Source organism: Ambystoma mexicanum, chromosome 3q (genome assembly GCF_040938575.1).
Source record: "Ambystoma mexicanum isolate Mex_15411 chromosome 3q, UKY_AmexF1_1, whole genome shotgun sequence".
Classification (NCBI taxonomy): Eukaryota; Metazoa; Chordata; class Amphibia; order Caudata; family Ambystomatidae; genus Ambystoma; species Ambystoma mexicanum.
Genome location: NC_090926.1, coordinates 1,197,181,630 through 1,197,201,181, shown reverse-complemented (window position 1 = coordinate 1,197,201,181; position 19,552 = coordinate 1,197,181,630). Strand labels below are relative to the sequence as shown.

Here is a 19,552-nt window from a genome sequence, read left to right as displayed (position 1 = left end):
TACCTCCTACGCATTCCGCGTGTACTTACCCTAACACTGACTGTCACGTTGAGCTCTACAGAGTTCCCACCAACTTCTGCCCGTGGCTTTCCCCATCCGCATTCTTCGGATCCTAGCGGAAGTCACGTCGAACCTATAGAGGGCTCCTCTCTCCTCCATAATAATTTGTGGCAGTACTGGGTACAAAAACAAGGTAAAGAACATCCTAATTCTACCTATTATTGTTTTTGCCTCATTATCCGATCTGCATCCTTCCTCTCTCCATTGTGTGGATTCCTGGAACTATCTCATTAACATTACAGCTTGAACTGCCCTACCGGAGTGCATAGAAGTGACACTTTCCTGTGTATGCACCATCCCGTCACTAGTGCGACCCTTGTGCCGCCAGGGTGTACTCTTCCTTTACTAACCTTCCTGTTTATTATTTTACACCTGCCGTTGTACTCCTTTTCTACTGGAAGACCCTTAACAATTAGGAATCCCACTTGTCAGGTCTGTGATACCTGTCATAGTGAGGCTCTATTGGTAGTTTGTGCATATTTATAATCTTGGGTTTTCTTGTAGGTTCATCATATTATTTTCAACACCTCATCAACCAGTGTCTAGGTATTGAAAGAGATATGTGCTTGTCTTGTTTTGATTCCATATTACCTTATTGCTTCTAACCATACTGTATTTTCTTTGCAGCATTGGTTCTTGGCGGTGTGTGTTTTCCCCCCGCTCTTTTATGCGATAGACATCTCTGCTGGTTTTCATCCCCAAACAGCAGAGAGGTACATCGTAGAGAAGAGCCCCTCTTTGGAGGAAGCCTGAATCATAGAATTCAGGGGAGCTGGATTCCTGGAGGCTGAACTTGAACCTACTAAACACTACCTCCCTCCGCGAGGTCTTCTTACCTACGCTCCAACCTCCTACGCGCCAACCAATATTAGGAGTGGTAAGTAACAGAATTAACCTGCATAATGTCTACAGAGGCAACCGATGCCTTGACTATGATAGTGCAAATGGTCACAGATCTATGTACAGATTTGCCCAACGCACAAGAGGCATTGCGTCAACGTATGGACGCTATCCAGTCTCTGGTGACTACTCCAGCCTCACAATCCATTGGCGCTGGAGCTGCGGCTTCAGGGTCAGGGTTTCCAGCTCCAAGTCAGGAACCAGCCCCTGTAATGCTTACCACTCAGTTTCTTCTGCCCCCTCCAGAACGCTTTCTGGGTGACCCCAAGCAATACAAAACTTTCGTCAATTAGTGCAAATTGCACTTCTTGTGTTGCCCGGGCTCTTTTCCTTCTTCCACCACTAAGGCAGCTTTCGTGCTGTCACACCTGGGTGGTCCTGCAGCCGCATGGGCAAATCCATTGTTGGAATCTAACAGCCATGTTGCCTATAATTGTGATGCCCTTCTCACTATGATGAGTAAACCATTTGACACAAGATATACCACTCAAGCCACTGATCTGGCGTTACTAAAACACAGACAGGGGAATAATTCCCTACTGGTTTATGTAGTCCGCTTTAATCAGTTCGCTGCCGAAACTGACTGGCCCGAAGAGAAGAAGACGGCTGTCTTCTACCAAGGGCTTTCTGACGAACTGAAGGGCATATTGTCCACTGTCCCAGTCATTCCCACTGCATTTGGCTAACTACTCGATTTAGTCCTCCAAATCGATGCCCGCAAGGCAGAACGACGTGGGGAAAAGAGAACAACAGAGGTGGCAGAAGGAGTAGCAGAAGGGAGGAAGTTGATAACAAGCAGGACACGCCAATCAAAAAAGAGGAGATTGCGCTGAGGACCCTGAGCCAAGACGGTGCAGTACAGATAGACATTAATGGTGGTCTTGAAGGAGTGGAAGGGGGCCAAGAGGACCTCCCACCTAGTGTCACCGTTAAATGGGAGAGGAGGAGAAATGAGAGACAAAAGAGACCATATGAAGGGTCCATAGGTCTGTAGAGGGTTGACAAAGAGGATGTCAGTTAGGGTGTGTCTGGAGGAAGCACTGGTGTAGGTATCAGTGATATCAGTGATAGGGAGGCCTGGGTTGGAGACCAGGATGTCCCTTTTGAACTTCTTCCTTCCAGACCTAGAGAGAGGGAAAGGGTAAGAGAGAAGAGGAAGCAGTTAGAGAAGATGGGAGAGACAGAGAGCACCATAGGGGGTGTGAAGGAGGTAGGTGGAGGGGAAGGGGGTAAGAGTAGAGAGAGACGCACAGCACTGTGGCATACAACTCAGAATGCGCAAGGGGAGGAGCGGGGTTGGGTCACAACAAAGGAAGACACAGGAGTGGAACAAGTAACTCACAACAATGAACGGCACGCCTTGGAGGGGGGAATCTAGGTGGCAGCCTAGAGAGAACCAGTAACAATGCCACAGTTACCGGAATGTGAAACACCTAGATTTGACTTTCCCATAAGGGGAAAAATGTACATTTTTGAGCACAGCACAATACAACACAGCCAGATTCAACTTGCATGATCAGTTGCAGCAGGACGATGGCTGCAGGCTATGTGCTACCACGGCCACTGCATACATATCAGCTGTATTTTTAGTATAGCCACTGAATTTAGCAGCATCTCTGAGTATAGTGTGCCAAATCCCTCAATGTCATCACTTCTCCCCGGGGGGGGGGACGCTTCCCATGGGGCCAGTGTGGTGAGGCTGCTTACCCGATAGTCCACCTGGGGGTGGTACTCAGTGGGAGGATCCCATGGGTGGGGCCCCCTCTCTGGGAGGAGTGAAGACTGTCGAGGGAGAACGCAGTATACACACCGTCATGCTGTTAGATATGAGGTATCCAGCTCTATATGTAGGACTCTGATACCCCCACCCTCTCTTTATTCTCTTTCTTCCACTAATTTCCTTATACATAGTAATTGTGTTTATCAGGCAAATAACACTACGATGCAGAAGAGTGACGGAAGGGTGAATATGGATAACTTCAAATGTACTGTCACAAGGAAGAGCAGGGCAATGCAGAGACCTACGCAGATCCGATGCAAGCATGCTACCTATTGGAAGTCAGAAAGCAGTCAGGAAATAAACAATAACAAGGATCTACAATGAGGTCAGTCCTGTTCCAGAGCAGCTTCTTGCCGGGAGACCTGGCTGCCTGGAACAGAGGCGGAGAACCGGAAGATGGGGAAGCACCACGACTTACATGGTTGTGGGATACGGTGGCAGAAGCAAAGCCTACCGATTGGTCCAGGCATGACCCGACTCGCAGAGAGAAACCGCGTGATACAGCAGCCGAACACTGAACGAAGACTACGGGAGCACAGGGGAAGCTGTCTGGTGTTGCAGAAGGATGGAACCCTCGCAGACCAAGTACGCGTAGGGGGACGCGAAAGGTACAGGGATACCCCACAGGCTGTGGTTGGGAGGAAGTGCAGAGCCATCTTCCTCCTCCCAGTGGGACCAAAGAGAGACACAAGTTGAGAATGGAGTGGGTGTAAGAGCGCCCCAAAGAAACTGAAAGAGAGGCCTTGCAGGATAGTGAAGAGAAACCAGTTAAAAGAGCTTGCCAAGCTGAAAGAGGGGTCAAGGACCCAACCACTGAAGAGAGACACATGTTGAGATTGGAGGGGGTGAAAGAGCACCCCAAAGAAACTGAGAGAGAGGCCTGGCAGGATAGTGAACCTGGCCTAGTTAAAAGAGATTGCAAAACTGAAAGAGAGGTCAAGGACACAAACGTCAACAGATCTAAGTTGAGAAGTAAGGGGGTGAAAGAGCACCCCATACAGACTGAAAGAGAGGCTTGACAAGTTAGTGAACTGGGCCTAGTTAAGATACATTATAGAGGTAAAAAAGGGGTCTGGGACCCACATAACGAGAAGAGATGTTCTGGGGAAGAGAACCTTTGGCATAAAGTACAAGAAGTCCGGGTGAAGAAAACCGTTGGCATATGTTACAAGAAGACCAGGAGCAAAGAACCTTTGGCACAAGTTGCGAGAGGTCCAAGGGGAGAGACTCTTTGGCAAAAGTCACGGAAAGCCCAAGGGGAAAGAAATACCCTTTTGGCACACAAATCACGAGGACACCAGAGGATGGGAGTCATATCCTTTGGCAGAAGACAGAACTGGCATGAAGAAAATATTGATAAAGAGAAGCTGAGGAACGAGTGGGGGTGGGAGATGCCCTCCCAATATTGTTTTGGAACTTGGAACTTTGAACTGTCCAAAGCATCCTGAAGAAGGGAGTCATCCTGTTCTTAAAAGGGTGTAGTTTAGTTACGGGTTTTCTGTTGAAGTGTAAGGGACAGAAATAGGAGGTTTAGGACACAGGGCAGTGGACTTTATACTTTTAACAGACATTCTGACATTATCCTTCGTTTTAGTTGAGGCAGGGAAAACCCTCTTAGTCATGGGGACAGGTAGAGTTCTTGCATATTGTCAGTCCAATATAAGACTATACTAACAAGCATTCCACCTTTGTGTCCTAAGTCTACTTCTGCACCCTTACAATAGCCACTGTATAAAAAAGTAACTGATTTATTTAGTATAGACACTGTGTTGAACTTAGCTGCATTGAATTCAGCTGCACTTTGAATCTACCACTATGTTATTTCTAGTTTATTTGAGTACAGCACCTGCACTGAAGCTAGCTGCGATTTGAGGGTAGAATCTGCTTTATTTCTAGCGATGCTTGAACCGCAGCACTGTGTGGAACCTAATTGCCACTGAGCTGCATTGAACCTAGCTGCATTCTGAGTGCAGTCACTTTTTAACTCTAGCTGTACTTGAACTCCTCCAACGCTCCCAAGCTAGCAGCGCTTTGGAGTTCACTACTGTGTTAAATCTAGTTGCATTGATATGATATGATATTTATAAGGCGCTTAATACCGAGAGGTTTCTAAGCACGTACCCGGGGATCGAACAAGCATGGTGCTCCGTGTCGTCTTGCTTTCAAGGCGAGCACGTTCCCACTGAGCTATCCTACTGGGACCTATGCTGAGAATAGCCATTGCATTGAATCTCCTTTTGCCTCCTTGGAGTACACTGATTGTGGGGCTGACTGATTGTCATCTGCTCTGTGGAGCCGCCCCCTGCACCCTCCACACATCCAGATCTTGGGGAGAACTGCCCCCCAGACACCTCCCTCTGCCCCCTCACAAACCTTAGCCCTAAGCTTCCCACACTGCCCTCTAACACCCATGCAACCACCCTCCCCCAACTCCTTCACTCCTCAGTCTTTGCATCCCTTAGCGTCGATCATGCTTCCCTTACCAACAACCCTTCATGGGCCGCCCCGCCGACCTTTACACACACGGCAGAGGTACCAAAGAACCCCCTCAAACACAGAATTTGAAACACCCGGACCCTCCCATCTCTGCACACCTCTCCCTATCTCTCCCCTAGTTCCCTGCATGCATCCCCTAGTTCCCTGCATGCACCCCTCACCTACACCATTACGACTTCTGGCCCACCTCTCCCAACCCAGTGAAATCCATCTTCAACACTTTGTTCAACTCCCTCAGCACTAACCCCGTTCAGCCCTCTCGACAATCCCATGGAAATCAGCAACTGAGCTTCATGTAAGACCTTACACCATTCCTTTCTTCCAAACCGACCCCATTCACCACCATGTATGTTCTTGTGGCTCCCTACCCTTCTGACTCCACACCTGCAATGCCCTCTCACACCCTCTCTTTACCCCCTAACCCCATTGGAACCGTACATCACGAGGCCTCCTTTCTCACCTTCAAAGACTACTCAGCGCCTCCCCATCCAACCTTAACATCAGAGACAGCTCACCCTCCCTTAACTTCCTCTCCCCTTCGACTTCCACCCTCTCTCCCACTCCCTGCACTCCCTACCCTCTCCCTTATTCACACTGCACAGCCCAATGGGGGCCCCACCAGGGGATCATTTCCCAGCCCTCTACCACCACCCCAAAGGCCCTCCGTAGCATGCCTTTCCTGGGGCAAACAACACCCGCCCCGCTCCTTACTCTCATGCATCCTCCTTAACACCAGATCTGTCGCCAAAAAGCGACACAGCATATAGAACCTCATTTCCTCGCAAAGTCCAGACATCCCTTTCATCACAAAAACCTGGTTCTCTGATGTCTTCTGTCCCATCACACACAAGGCATTCCCACCAGACTATACACTCATCTCCCATAACAGAATTTGCAGAACAGGAGTGATCGTCGTCCTCCACAAATAACATCTCTCCATCTCACATTCTGAGCAACAAGCCTGCAATTCAGACTGTGAATCCCTCCTTGTGAAATTTCTCGACCCATCTCTTACCCACAGCTTTCCACTCATCTACAGACCTTCAGGCAACAACCTCCTCCTCAACCCCGGAAAAACAGAAATCATGCAGGAAGACGGCTCTCTTACCCCAACCCACCCCTCGGCCATCCTCCCTAGGTTCTCTCTGTGCTGCATCCAAAGTAGTAAAGAACCTGGGATGCACCATCTCACACTCTCTCACCACATTAACTCTGTGCACAAATCTTTCTATCTACACATCCGCATTCTCAGATGTATCTTCTCTTACCTCTCGTACTGTGAGAAATCTGAGGGTATTCTCGCAAGTAGACCTTGAGAATCACTTATTCAGGTAACCAGAGAACGGCTGGTGCTCTCAGATCCCAACCCTGGGGTACGGACGAACGAGGAAGGATCACCTGTGTAGAGGAACCCAAGGTTATGCTCAGGGGAATATCCCAGTTGGGATGCGGTTTTATACCAGGAGCAAAGGCTAGAAGGACGAAGTCACTGAAGCCTTTGTAGGTTGTTCTACATCTACCTCCCTTCCACCCAAAGAATATCCCTTACCTATATTCAACGACCCTTCCACATCTGGTACTTCCCCTAGAAACGCAAACCCTGTTGCATTCGGAAACTACATCTCCCAGAATCCCTGTTTTCCTGTTTTCTACCCAAACACTCCCAGTCATTCTTCTCCACATCCATTCCCACAATCCCAACTGTTCATTTCACGCTAACAATCCCGGTTATGCCCATTTGCTTCACCAACCCTACACACTTCACCCTTCTGATCTTACCAAAACACCTAGTACGCGGGCTATAATTCTGTGTAACACCTTTTCCCCATCCCATCCTGTAGGATATTTAAAAGTTCTACCACCACTCCCCCTTTTCTGACACAAACACTTTCCTTCACCGTAATAGACAACGGACTAACACCAGAGCCGTTTACCTGACCGGTCCCAACACACGGGTCAGGCAGAGTCAGGTAATTTACAATAACCAAGCACACCTGACAGCCCTTTATCTTCCCCACAGGGATAAAAGGCAGAGCATGAAAACACACTACAAGCAAGGCCGAACGCACAAGGAAACAGCTACAGCGAACCGGCAGTTCAAACAGAGGAGAAAGGCGGTGAGACCTGGAGGGATGACGAAATGGATGCTGCTCTTGCCTTTTTCAACTCAGACCCGCGAAGCTGCCGAAATGGAATTTATATGACCGGGAGTTAGAGCCGGCGTGCAGAGGAAGAGATGTCAACGGTGCACGGAGGCCCCTGCATTGATAGCACAGGCGGAGAGGCATGCTTGCTACCATGAGAAATTTGTGACGCCCCGTTCAGAAACAAATATTTCATAATTTTTCTTAAGTATACGCCACTTAGCAGGACGGTTGTGTGTTAGGCCCGAATATACAGCAACTGGTGGCAGGGCGTTAATACCGTTCTGATGGTATGGCAGCTAAAGGTGTTTTCCAAGTTGGGAAGGCGCAGCTTATAGAAAGCACCTGCTGTGATGTCATCCATGGAGGTACGTTGGTTTGACCAACATTTGTATACAGTGTTCCCATGTAGTGATAACTAGAATTTATATTTTGATTTGTCATTTTCTACTAAGGTTGACTATTGGTTGATCCTATCTGACTGGCCAGCAAGTTTGGATTTGGCGTGTAGTTTGAATGACTCCGAATGGAGTTGTTGGTGGTGATCCTCATGTGGTGTGCTCTATCTGTTCTGTATATTCTTTTTTTGTGAGTGTGACCCCACCCCAAATTACATTTTTTTGAAAGAAGGGGAGATGTGTGTGTGGTGTTATGCCTGATCATGTGCGTGAGGTGAGAATGGCTTCCAGGTTGTGTTAGGAGACCTTATACCTCCCTATGCCCTACAGGACTTCAGTTGCAATGTTTTCTGGTATTCAGGATTATGATAGTGCTCAAGTGTGGGAGACTTGAGATTGAGGTGTGGCAGACCTGAAAGGGGGGTGTCTAAATCATGAGGTCATCGAATGTGGAGATGTTATTACTTTGAGGGATGCTTTTGTACTCTAGTTTGGCAGATTTGAGACTGAGGTGTAATATACAGAAAAGAAACCAGGGGCATCAGTTTTTTAAAAAAAAATGTATTCATATTAACCACATGCTGAAATAGTTATATATAATCAATAACGTTTTCTTCAAAACAGAAAGTCGACAGTATATAAATGCTTTAAATTAAGGAAATCACACTTATGAAAGAAACTTCAATAAAATGTTGCAGACACACATCAGTCGCTGAATCACCCTTCAAAATACAGATACCCTTATCTCAAAAAGATGTTCCGCGATTCAATGCCTCATGAGATTGAGGTGTGGCAGGTAAACCATGAGGGTTGCACGTATTGTATTGGTTGCTCTACGGGAGAGAGCTTGACGGTGCTCGGGTGTGGCAAGCCTGAATTTAAAGAGCTACATTTCATATTGCTGGTTGAGGAAGTTAGTTAAGCAGATAGTGCAGTTTAAGCCTTTGGTTGGTTGTGACGGTAGCAATTTCTGGATGTGAATTTGAAATGTAATCGAGATGTTTTGCAATCCTGTTTTGGTGACTGCTTGTCTTTTCCTTTTGTTATTAAAGGAAGGGAGAGGTGTTATATAGTGATTTCCTGGATGCATGCAGTGCACAATGTCATTGTGAGAATGTTTTGTGAGTGAGCGGAAAGCTTGTCCTTGAAGAGGGCTCCAGACCAGGCAGTTACATAGATGTGAGCCTGAGTGGTGGGAGCCAGTGGGTCTCCCTTAGATCTGTCTCCAGTCTCTTGATGTTAACTTAACTAATCCAATTTACCTGAGGCCTCAAGGAGTCTACATTATAACACAGCTCCCAACTTTGAATCTCAGATACTTCCTGTGCTTCTTGTGAATAGTCATATGAAAGGAAGCATCTCGGAGATCTAGGGAAAATAGCCAGTAGTTCACGTCCATGGCCTGGAGTATCTGGGCTAGAATGACCACCATGATATTGCTTTTGCGCAAATACAAGTTCAGAAGGCACCTATCCATGATGGGTCTCAGACATCCGTCCTTCTTCGACACCAGAAAATAAGTGGAGTACCAACTCTTGCCATCTTTCCAGCAGGCTACCAACTCTATGGCCACTTTTGCTACATTAGAAGTACTGCTTACTCATTAGTGTGGTATGTTCCTGATAAAAGATCTTGGCTGAGGTTCTCTTATGCCCCTTCTTTACAAATCTTTAAAGCTCCTGGTGTTGCTCTGACTCAAATAATTGTTGGCCACAAACACTAAAGTCAAGATCAAGACAGTGTGAGATTTGTTTTTGAATTGTTCTTTCATTTCATTGGGCCTCATTCCGAGTACGGCGCTAACCAATGGCGCTATTAACGCCTTGGTTGACGCCGTACCCGGACCGGCAGCGCCTTGGTGGATGGCGGAATTACCGCCCCATTCCAAGGTTGACGGGGCGGTAATTACCCATTCACCAAGGCTCTTCCCCATTCCCAAATGAGCCCCCATAGGGCTCAATGGGAATGGGGAAGATGCAAATAACGGTGACCGTTCATTACGGTCACCGTTATTGGCTTGGAGGCCCCTTTGCGCCCTCGACTTTAACACCTGCTCAAAGCAGGCGTTAAGGGCGAGGGCGCAAAGGGAACTCGGAGTATGGCGGTAAGGGATCACCGCCACCGGTCTCGTTACCGGTGGCCGCTATCCCTTACCGCCATACTCGGAATGAGGCCCATTGAATGAGTTTAGGGATAGAGGGGTTACTTCCCACACTTAATATTCTTTTTATTTTCCGACTGCAACACACACTTAGTGCATATTGGTCATGCTTCCCTGTTCTCATTTTAGACTCACTGGTGACTTGTATTACTGTGCAGGATAACAGCCATTTGCTATCTAAGCTATATAGGGCTGCATTGTCGCGAATTATACACATCAGAGTCATAGAAGAACCAGTGATTATCTTTTTCTGATGACCAATGGAGATATGTATATGTCAAATGAACAAACACATTTCCTTCAATTACAAATACAAACTGACACATTTTGAGTTCATGCACAGGCTTTACCACAACCCTTACCGACTCCACAGAATATTTCATGAGGTATCTAAATGTGGAGCGAGGTGTGGCTCTCACAATGCTGGTTTTCTGCAGTTGGCATGGGCCTCTGCAGAAGTTCTAACATTCTGGGAACAGGTTTTGCGATTTGAAAGGGCAATATTGGTGGTTTAAATTCCTTTTTGTACCTTTGTTGGTAGTTTGGACTGAAGGTCAACATTCTTAAGAGCTCCAGCCGACTGGTGGACTTAAGTGTAATTCTGTCCAAAAGAGGAGTAGCGAGAAACAGGATGTGTGGCCCAGCCCCAGCATTTTAATACTGGCTGCAGACTTATTGTAATTACATGGAAGAGACTTACTGTGAATTAATTCCGGACTTCTCTAAATCAAGACATGTTTTTTCTAGAAGACCCTTGCCGATCCCATAAGTCTGTTGGATATTAATGCAAATAAGTGCTGTCATTATCCTTTGGGATATTCATAAAAGTAGGATGCCTATCATACATGGTGTGGGTAGGAGTGTGTTCTATTTATATTGTGTTTGGTAATAGGTGGTTAGTTTTTAGAATGTTTCTCTGTTATATCTATAACGTGATAACATTTATGGTTAGATTAAAATTGTGTATAGACACTGCTCTATGTACTATAAATGTTCAGCTTGATTCCTTTTCTCTTATCTGTACATTATTAAATAATGTTTTTTAAACCAAATGGGAAGGCACTATTTCTGTTAAATCCTTTTGCTAATGTTAAGACTTTTTGTGAATACAGCACTGATATGACTTACCGTCAGGGTTCCTTTACCAGATCCTGTGGCTTCCACTTTGATATCTTTGTTAGCCCGAACCTGCAAGATTTCAGGGGTGGTGAAACACATCAAACTATGTTCCAAGGGTTCTTCTTAAACTATTGTACACAAATGTATGCTCTGAAGTAGCTACTATTGACAGTATAACTGATTACCAAAAAATAAAGTAACAGGCCTATACCACATGAACAGAGTTCAGGCAATCACTACCTAAGAACATTTGGAAGCTGTGTACAAGGAAAAATCAATTAACATTAAATTACACTTAACAAACACACACTAGAGAAAATAAGGCTACAGAAATGTACACATGTTACTGTATGATACATATACAATATGTAGAAATAGATTACTGAGATAAACACACCCAGGAGAAAAATCTCAAGGTAGAGGGAGGGGGCTGGCCGTGTAGAACACTTGCTTGTTGACCATTGATCCATGAGTGCTGACATCCCCTCCCCCGCTGGGAGAATCTTCAATTTTTACGGGGAAGATTCTGGTGAGCTGTGATCTGCCTCGTCACACCCAATCTGGTGCATGAACTGACACACAAAATGGCCACAGAGTTTGAACGTAAAACAGGAGTACAATTGCTACATCCAACATTTGCCGAGGTTTGCACGCCTCCCCCTGCTGCCCTTCGATCTCTAAGATATGGCAACAGGACAACCTTGGAATTCCCAATGATTCCTGCAGAAGCAGTAAAGTGATGAGGCACAAGACGACTGACCCTGCAAGGCCATCCGCCTGCTATCATTGAAGTGAAATGCTGTGTGATGGACGAGAAACAGAAGATCAGTGGCCAGACCTGTGTAGCGGGCAGTCCCTTTAAATACATTTACTGGCTGAATGGCATTCCTCCATCATTAGAGGGTTGTGTTTCAGTCTGTGGAAGTATGTAATCCTGGTGCACTAAACCAGAGTCTGGAGCAGTATGTGGTGCTGAGGCTTGCCAGCTAATCTTTCATGTAGCAGGAGCACACCTTGAACTTGACAGGTACGTGGGCTTGTTAGGAGCCTTATGCGTCATCTATAATCCTGTGGCTTGAATGGTGTATACTTTCTACATTTGCTCCTTGAATCTTGAGCTGTAGGATTTCAGGCCTGGGAATTAGTTTGCACCCATACCCTGTGGACACGCTACCAGTGACCCACTTTCGGAATCAGTGCTCCCTGCTTGATAGGAAATCTCTGTGACAGGAAGCAAATTTGGCAGAGGAAGAGGGTAGGAATAGAAGAAAAAGTTACTTACCCATGGTAACATTCTTTTGACTGGATGTTCCTCCCACGTATTCCGCATCTTATGATATTTCCATATCCAGCTTCAGCGGCTTCGGAAATTCTTTCCAGCAGATGGTGCTGCGCGTCGATGTCTATCAACTCGATGTCCCTCTGAGGTTTCCGTCTCGATGTCGATGTCATTGATGGTATAAAGCGCGTGCAGCGACCATTGGCTTCAGTTCCGTTTTTAAAACATGTATAAGATATCCTACACCGACAGTTACTCCTCCTGAAAGAGCGAAGACTGCAATCACATGGAAAATTCTACTGTGGGGCAGGCTGGGAGGGGCGATGAGGAATACGTGGGAGGAACATCCAGTCGAAAGAACGTTACCATGGGTAAGTAACTTGTTCTTTGAATGGATTGTGCCCTCCCACATATACTTAATCTTATGATTTCCTTTATTGGTCTGTGTGCAAAGAATGTAGCACTGCCTTTCCAAATAAACCTTCCGGGCTTGAGGAAGAGTCCAGATTATAGTGTTTGGTAAAAGTGTGTACGGATGACCATGTGGCTGCGGCAAAAATATCTTTAATGCAGAGGAGGTAGATATGCCCCAGGTCGAATGAGCTCTAAGACCCTCCGGAAGACCCTTTTCTTCTAATCTGTAGCATTCAGATATTCCTAAAATGATCCATCTTGACAAAGTTTGTTTTGAAATTTCCATACCCAACTTGTGGCCTGTGTAACCTACAAAAAGTTGGTCGTTGTGTCTTATTTTAGACATCCTGGAGATGTAAAATGTCAGTGCACGCCTTGGATCAAGCCTGTGCAACCTCTCCTCTTCCTTTGCACAATGAGCAGGAGGATAAAATGAAGGCAAAATGATGTTCTCAGTTAAGTGGAACTCGGACACAATCTTAGGTAAGAAGTCGGTTTAAATGACCACCTTGTCTTTATAGAAGATTGTATAAGGGGGCTTGCAGAACAAGGCCTGAAGTTCACTCACTATTCCGGCTGATTTAATGGCCACTAAAAGGATGGTCTTTAAAGTTAATAACCTTAAAGGGCAGGTATGGAAAGGCTCAAAAGGAGCACACATTAGAAATCTCAACACCATGTTGAGGTCCCAAGTTGGGACTTGAAATGCGACTGGGGGAAATGTATTTGTCAGTCCTTTTAAGAATTGTATCACAAGAGGGATCTTGAAGAAAGATACCTCTTCAGAGGAGAGTTTAAAAATAGCGCTGTCAGATACCCCTTAATTTACCAACCTGGAGCCCCAAGTTGGCTAAGTGTAATACAAATTATAACACCATAGGTTTATTGCACGTAAATGGATCCTCATTCTTCTCATTCTTATCCCTGCACTAGCTACAAAATGTGTTCCAATGAGAGGGGTACAAAGACGTTGTTCTGGCTGAAAGCAAAATCTCTATTATGTCTTCCTTGCATCCCAACCTCTAAGAAAGGTTGAGAGTCTTGACCTCCGGATGGAGAAAGCGACCCTCCTCTCTCGAAAGAAGGTCCTCTATTTGTGGAAGACGTATTGGAGGGCAGATGGACATGTCCAGAAGGTCCGGGTACCACCTCCTCCTGGCCCAATCCGGAGCAATTAGGATCATGGATTTCCTGAACCTGCTTAACCTCCTAATGACTTGAGGAATGACAGATTGGAGGAAACGCATACAAGAGTGGAAACTCCCAGTCCACTCCGAACGCGTCTCCTAGAGCTCCTCTTAGGGGAAATTCCATTGAGCAGGACCGCTCCCACTTCCGGTTGAAGCCAGTCACAAACAGATCCATTGGGGAGTTCGCCAAAGGGTGAAGACCTCTGGAAGGACTTCTTTAGCTAGTTACCACTCGTGGGAGACTGTGCTCTGACTGCTCAGAGCATCCGCCACCATATTCTCCACTCCAGCTAGGTGAACTTCTGATAGGGAGATTCCTTCTTGAACTGCCCAGTAGCAGAGCTGCATTGCTTCGCTGCACAGTGGTAGTGACCCTACACCTCCTCTCTTGTTGAGGTAGTACATGGCCACTGTGTTGTCTGTCATTATCAAGACATTCATTCCCCCGTACAGAGGGCAGAAAGGCCTTCAGCGCTAGTCTGATTGCCCTCATTTTCAAAAGGTTGATGTGTAGTTTGGACTCTGATGCAGACCAATGACTGGTGATTATCAGATCGTTGGCGTGGGGTCCCCACCCCGTAAGTAAGGTGTCCGTCACTACTTTAATAAAGCCTCTGCTGCCGGTTTCTGCGCTGGACGTATCACCTCTCCGCGCCTCACAGTAACTGGACTGTCCTCTAAGGTACAAAATGAGCACGTAAATTATAGCCTCTCCATGATAAATGTACCTCGGCCCGCTATGTAACGGGTACTCTGTCAAGTATCGGTATGTATTTTGAGCATCCACGTGAGCTGTCTCCCTATGTATGCGTTTGCAATTCAAAGCAATTTAGCACATGTATTTGCCAGTCACAAGCACGTTTAGTTGGTGCCCTATTCATATGCCTTATGTTAGCCCCCCTCATGATAAATTCACGGCCCACACTGTCATAGTTACACGCCTTGCATAGTCCCCTGATAAGCGCATAACTTGGTAAATTAACTTATGTAATACCTTATAGGCCCTAGCCATGTTAACAAAAGTAGCAGACCTGGTTAAACTAACCTAGGTACCATCTACCATATCTTTGTGCCAGTTACTACATTTGAATTGTGCTACAAGTGAATTGTGTATTTGTGACAATCACATAATCTACCATACTTGGATTGTGTATTAAGTGAACTGCGCAATTGTATTAAGCACATAGTCTACTGTATCTGATTGTGAATAACCAAATTGGGCAACTGTGACAAGCTCATAATCAGAAAATGTTTGACTCAGTACCAAATCAGCCCTAATCATGTTAACATAAAGTCATAGACTTAGTCAGTTTAACCTAAGTACTACCCACAGTACCACTGTGCCAGACACCCTATTTGAATCTTGTAACTGCTTACCCTCACATAGGGCTCTCTCCTGCCCAGCCAATCCGCCACACCCCACAGCATGGCACCAAAATTGCCCTGCTCTGATTTGATCCCACCCACACCCTTCCTACCCGCTCTTCTCAAAGGCACACCAGTCCCACCTAGAAAGACACCTACCACAGCCCCTTTCACCTCACCTCACCGAATCACTATCTCACGTAAGTTACTATCAGGCTCGCAGGCCCATACCCACCTTATGCCTGCAACCATGAGAAACCAACGGCTGGGAACCCGCTCTGGCCACATCCCATTCACTCTCAAAAGGCATATAGGGGAGGCAAACCCACCAACTGCCCTCACCTTCTACCACCCCTAGTCCAAGGGCTTTCCATAAGGATACCAATGCCCAAATACCCACTAAAATAACTAACACCACTATCATTCAAATCCAATGTGCACTTATCAATGCACGTTCCATATCAGCCCACACCACAGAGATTCGTGATCTGATCACTGACCTGGACCTTGGTGCCCAAGCTATCAGGGAAACCTGGTTACACAAAGCTTGTGGACCATCCATTTGCTAAGCCCTACCACTGAGATACACCATATTCCGTTAAGACAGAACCTACAACAAGGGAGGCAGTGTCTCCCTCATTGTCAAGGAATCACTCAATTCCAGACAAATAAAATCTGCCACTGCTGAAAACTTTGATGCCCTTTCAGTTAAAATATCCTTTCCACCTAACAACACAATAACTTTCCACATAGTCTACCGCCCTCCAGGCCCCCTTCTTGACTTCCAAGGTAATCTCCTACACATTCTAGGTGACAATCTAAAAATAACACAAGAGCAATACTCTTAGGAGACTTTAATCTCAGATTCAACGATCCAAAAAATAAGAAAGGCAAATCATTTGCCAAAGCTCTCCTAGACACAGGCTTCATCCCAAAAGTTAACAACCCGATCCACACCAAAGGTTGCATAATGGATTGGATAGCACAATTGTGCAGCCAACATCAGCTCCAACACATCCCAACCATGGACCGATCACCATCTCTTATACTTCCACATACCATCCAGAGTAACAGCTAAACCTAGCCCACCAGTGCCATCTGCTATGACCTGATCGATAAGACTACTCACTAAAGACAGAATTCTTCCCTACCTAGAAGCCTCACCGTTAAAACACCCGTTCTCCAACAACCCCACAGAGCTGGTAGAGCTTTACAACGCTACTCTCAAAGAAGCAGTAGATGCGATTGCCCCATTACAGAAAAAAAGAGTGAAGGGCATCAAACATGCCAATTCAGGGTTCACCCAAGATTTACTGGATGTAAGAGCCCTGAAACGTGCAGCGCTTACCAAATGACAATCATGCCCCTCTGACTCCACACGAGACGCCTACTTGACAATTGCCAAACAATACAAAAAAGCCAGAAAAGATTGGGCTTCGGGGGAATATCTCGCGCTCAAAACCAGTCTTATTCAATGTAGTTCTTGAGATAGTCCAAACAAGTATTCCAAAAGTCCACTTCATGCAAAGTATGGTATTTTTATTCTCCAGTGAATATTTCTCATGTTTACCGGTACTGATAATCATTTAATACACCAATTATTTTTTAGTTTGGAATTTGGTAAAATGTAAACAGAACAACCTGCAATTGGACTTCTTTAGGATCATGCAAATGAATTTCCTTTGATTTTATATTGGACATGTCATGTTGTCAATCTATATAGGACATGACTACCCTATGATCAACAATGTTATAATAAACATCCTTGATACTGATCATTACTCAGCATATTAACATACCAATATTTATGTTATGTGGTACAATCTGAGGACAATATGCAGTTGGATCATACCAAACACATCATGTGGATCCTACAATGACGTTGCGCTCATTGTTTACATCAATGACGTCACATGTCACGGTACGCATGACGTCATCATGTCACGGGCGCCATTTTTGTTTTACTTTTGCCCTGATCACGGCACATACATCAAGAGGACTACTTGCTGCAATGGAAACTAGGATTAATCCCTAAATATGAAGGTAACTTTAGATTTTTCAATTTATTCAGGCTTTATACTCATGTTAGAGTAGATATTTCTGGGAACTATGGTGCTATCAAGGGGCAAACGGGTCAACATAAAAACAGCGTTTTGGACAGCCCTAATTTAATGAACCCTATAGGTACCTTACCATCACAAGCCATATGCCGTGGTTGACACATACATTTATATCCCAAACCAAACACTGGTAACACCACTATCAGTTAACTAGTCTACAATTTGAACTATTTAGCAATCGTAATTCTTACATCAAAAAACGTTTTCATTTCCTCACAGGATTTCTAATTATACTATTACCAGAAATGGTTTTCTTGAATTTGAATTGTCAAACTTATTGTTCAAGACACGCCTAAATACCCACAACATCAACCAATGACATTTAAGGTAAGAGACTTAACCTAACAGGAGCGCACATTATTGTACCACTATATCAACTGCCTTCTAGTGATTTATCACAACCACTCTTTCCTATTGTAGGATTAAGATATAGTTTAGTTCCGGGGTCGTAATGAGGCCCATAATGTTTCATTAGGACTTCTTTGGAAACCATGCCACGACCAAATATTGATATTAAATTTACATATTGTTCACACAACCCATAATATTGCACAATTAACTTTTCCTTTCTTTTGTTCTCTGAATGTATCTGTTCATCTACTACTGACTCCATCCCGCCAAACCTGGCCTGTGACACAATATGATATGACTCATCCAATCTTATGTTTTTCCGATATAATTACTATTATGATTTATGTTACATCTTGAATACTTAATGATTTGGAATTCATGGATGCATGTATGTTTCATCACTGAATGTACAGCCTTGACAACGACCAGGGGTCGAAACACGTGTCGGCTGGTTTTCTTTTTCACTGGAGAATAAAAATACCATACTTTGTATGAAGTGGACTTTTGGAATACTTGTTTGGACTATCTCAAGAACTACATTGAATAAAACTGGTTTTGAGTGCAAGATACTCCCCTGATGCCCAATCTTCTCTCTATATTTAATTATAAACTTTGTGGGAAGTTTGAGGGGGTTGAATTATCTTGCTGCCAAGCATTTACTTTAAGCACTCAGGCTCTGAATTTTGGTACTATTTTTAGGGTGGTCACTAGCGCACCTTCAGAGATCGATCCCACAGATTTAACCCATTACTAAATGCAAAAAAGCCATCTCATCTCGGTAGCCAAAACCTCTGCATAAAACCTCCGAATTGACAATGCCAAATCTCAGTCTAAAGAGTTGTTTGCTATTTTCAATGAACTCATTGTACCGCCCACCTCCACACAACAAACCGTGAAAGATAAAACATGGTGTAACAATATTCAACACGCCATGCTAGACATAATACACACCCTTCGGGAAAAAATGTAGTCTTACTTCAACGACCTGCCTAAGGTCGCTGCCAATCATACCACTCCTAGAGGCACTGGGCCAGTACCAGGAGATACACTGTTTAATAAAAAAGCAAAGCCATTTGCCTTCAAAGATGTAACTGTATCAGAAGTCCTACTGATCATGAAACATATCAAGCCATCTCTCCGCAAGGGTGACATCTACCCAGCTAGCTTAATCAAGGACTGTGCGGAGTCACTAGCTCCTTTCCTCACAGCATTTATCAATGCCTCTTTTGCTTCAGGCATCATTACTCCTCCCCTCAAGGAAGCATGGGTTCGACCACTGCTAAAAAAAACAACCCTCGACCCGGACTCTCCCAACAATTACTGACCAATCACCACTGTCCCTTTTTTTGTTAAACATTCTAGATATAGCTGCATATATGCAGATTCAGTCTTATCTGGAATTGCATAACATTTTAGAGAAAAGGCAATCTGGCTTTCATCCTCGTCATGGCACAGAGTGAGCCTTGCTAGACCTGTAGAATCAGGCACTTGAAACTATGGACAATGGCAAGCCTTCGCTTCTCCTTCTCCTAGATCTGTCGGCCGCTTTAGACCTGGTCGACCACAAGATCCTATGAAGACACCTCACAGAGGCTGCCCACTTCTCACAGGAAGCTACAACCTGGATACCGTCTTTCGTGGAAGGTCGAGCCATCAGGGTATTTTCTGACCAGGACTCAGCCACCCCATCAGTCATTGACCGCGGAGTCCCACAACTCCCACAACTCATACACTTCCCCTACCCTCTACAATCTCTTCACACTACCCCTCTTTAA

The 19,552-nt window shown here is 45.2% G+C and overlaps 1 protein-coding gene across 2 annotated transcripts in view; it reads right to left on the bottom strand.

The window, feature by feature from the left end:
• LOC138447740 (complement C3-like) overlaps nucleotides 1-19,552 on the bottom strand; it is a 2,843,165-nt gene that overhangs the window by 1,073,247 nt on the left and 1,750,366 nt on the right. For both annotated transcript variants that reach the window (XM_069604045.1, XM_069604046.1), the window contains exon 31: nucleotides 11,068-11,127. In XM_069604045.1, the coding sequence (XP_069460146.1) occupies nucleotides 11,068-11,127 (60 nt within the window). The remainder of the gene's footprint in view (nucleotides 1-11,067; nucleotides 11,128-19,552) is intronic.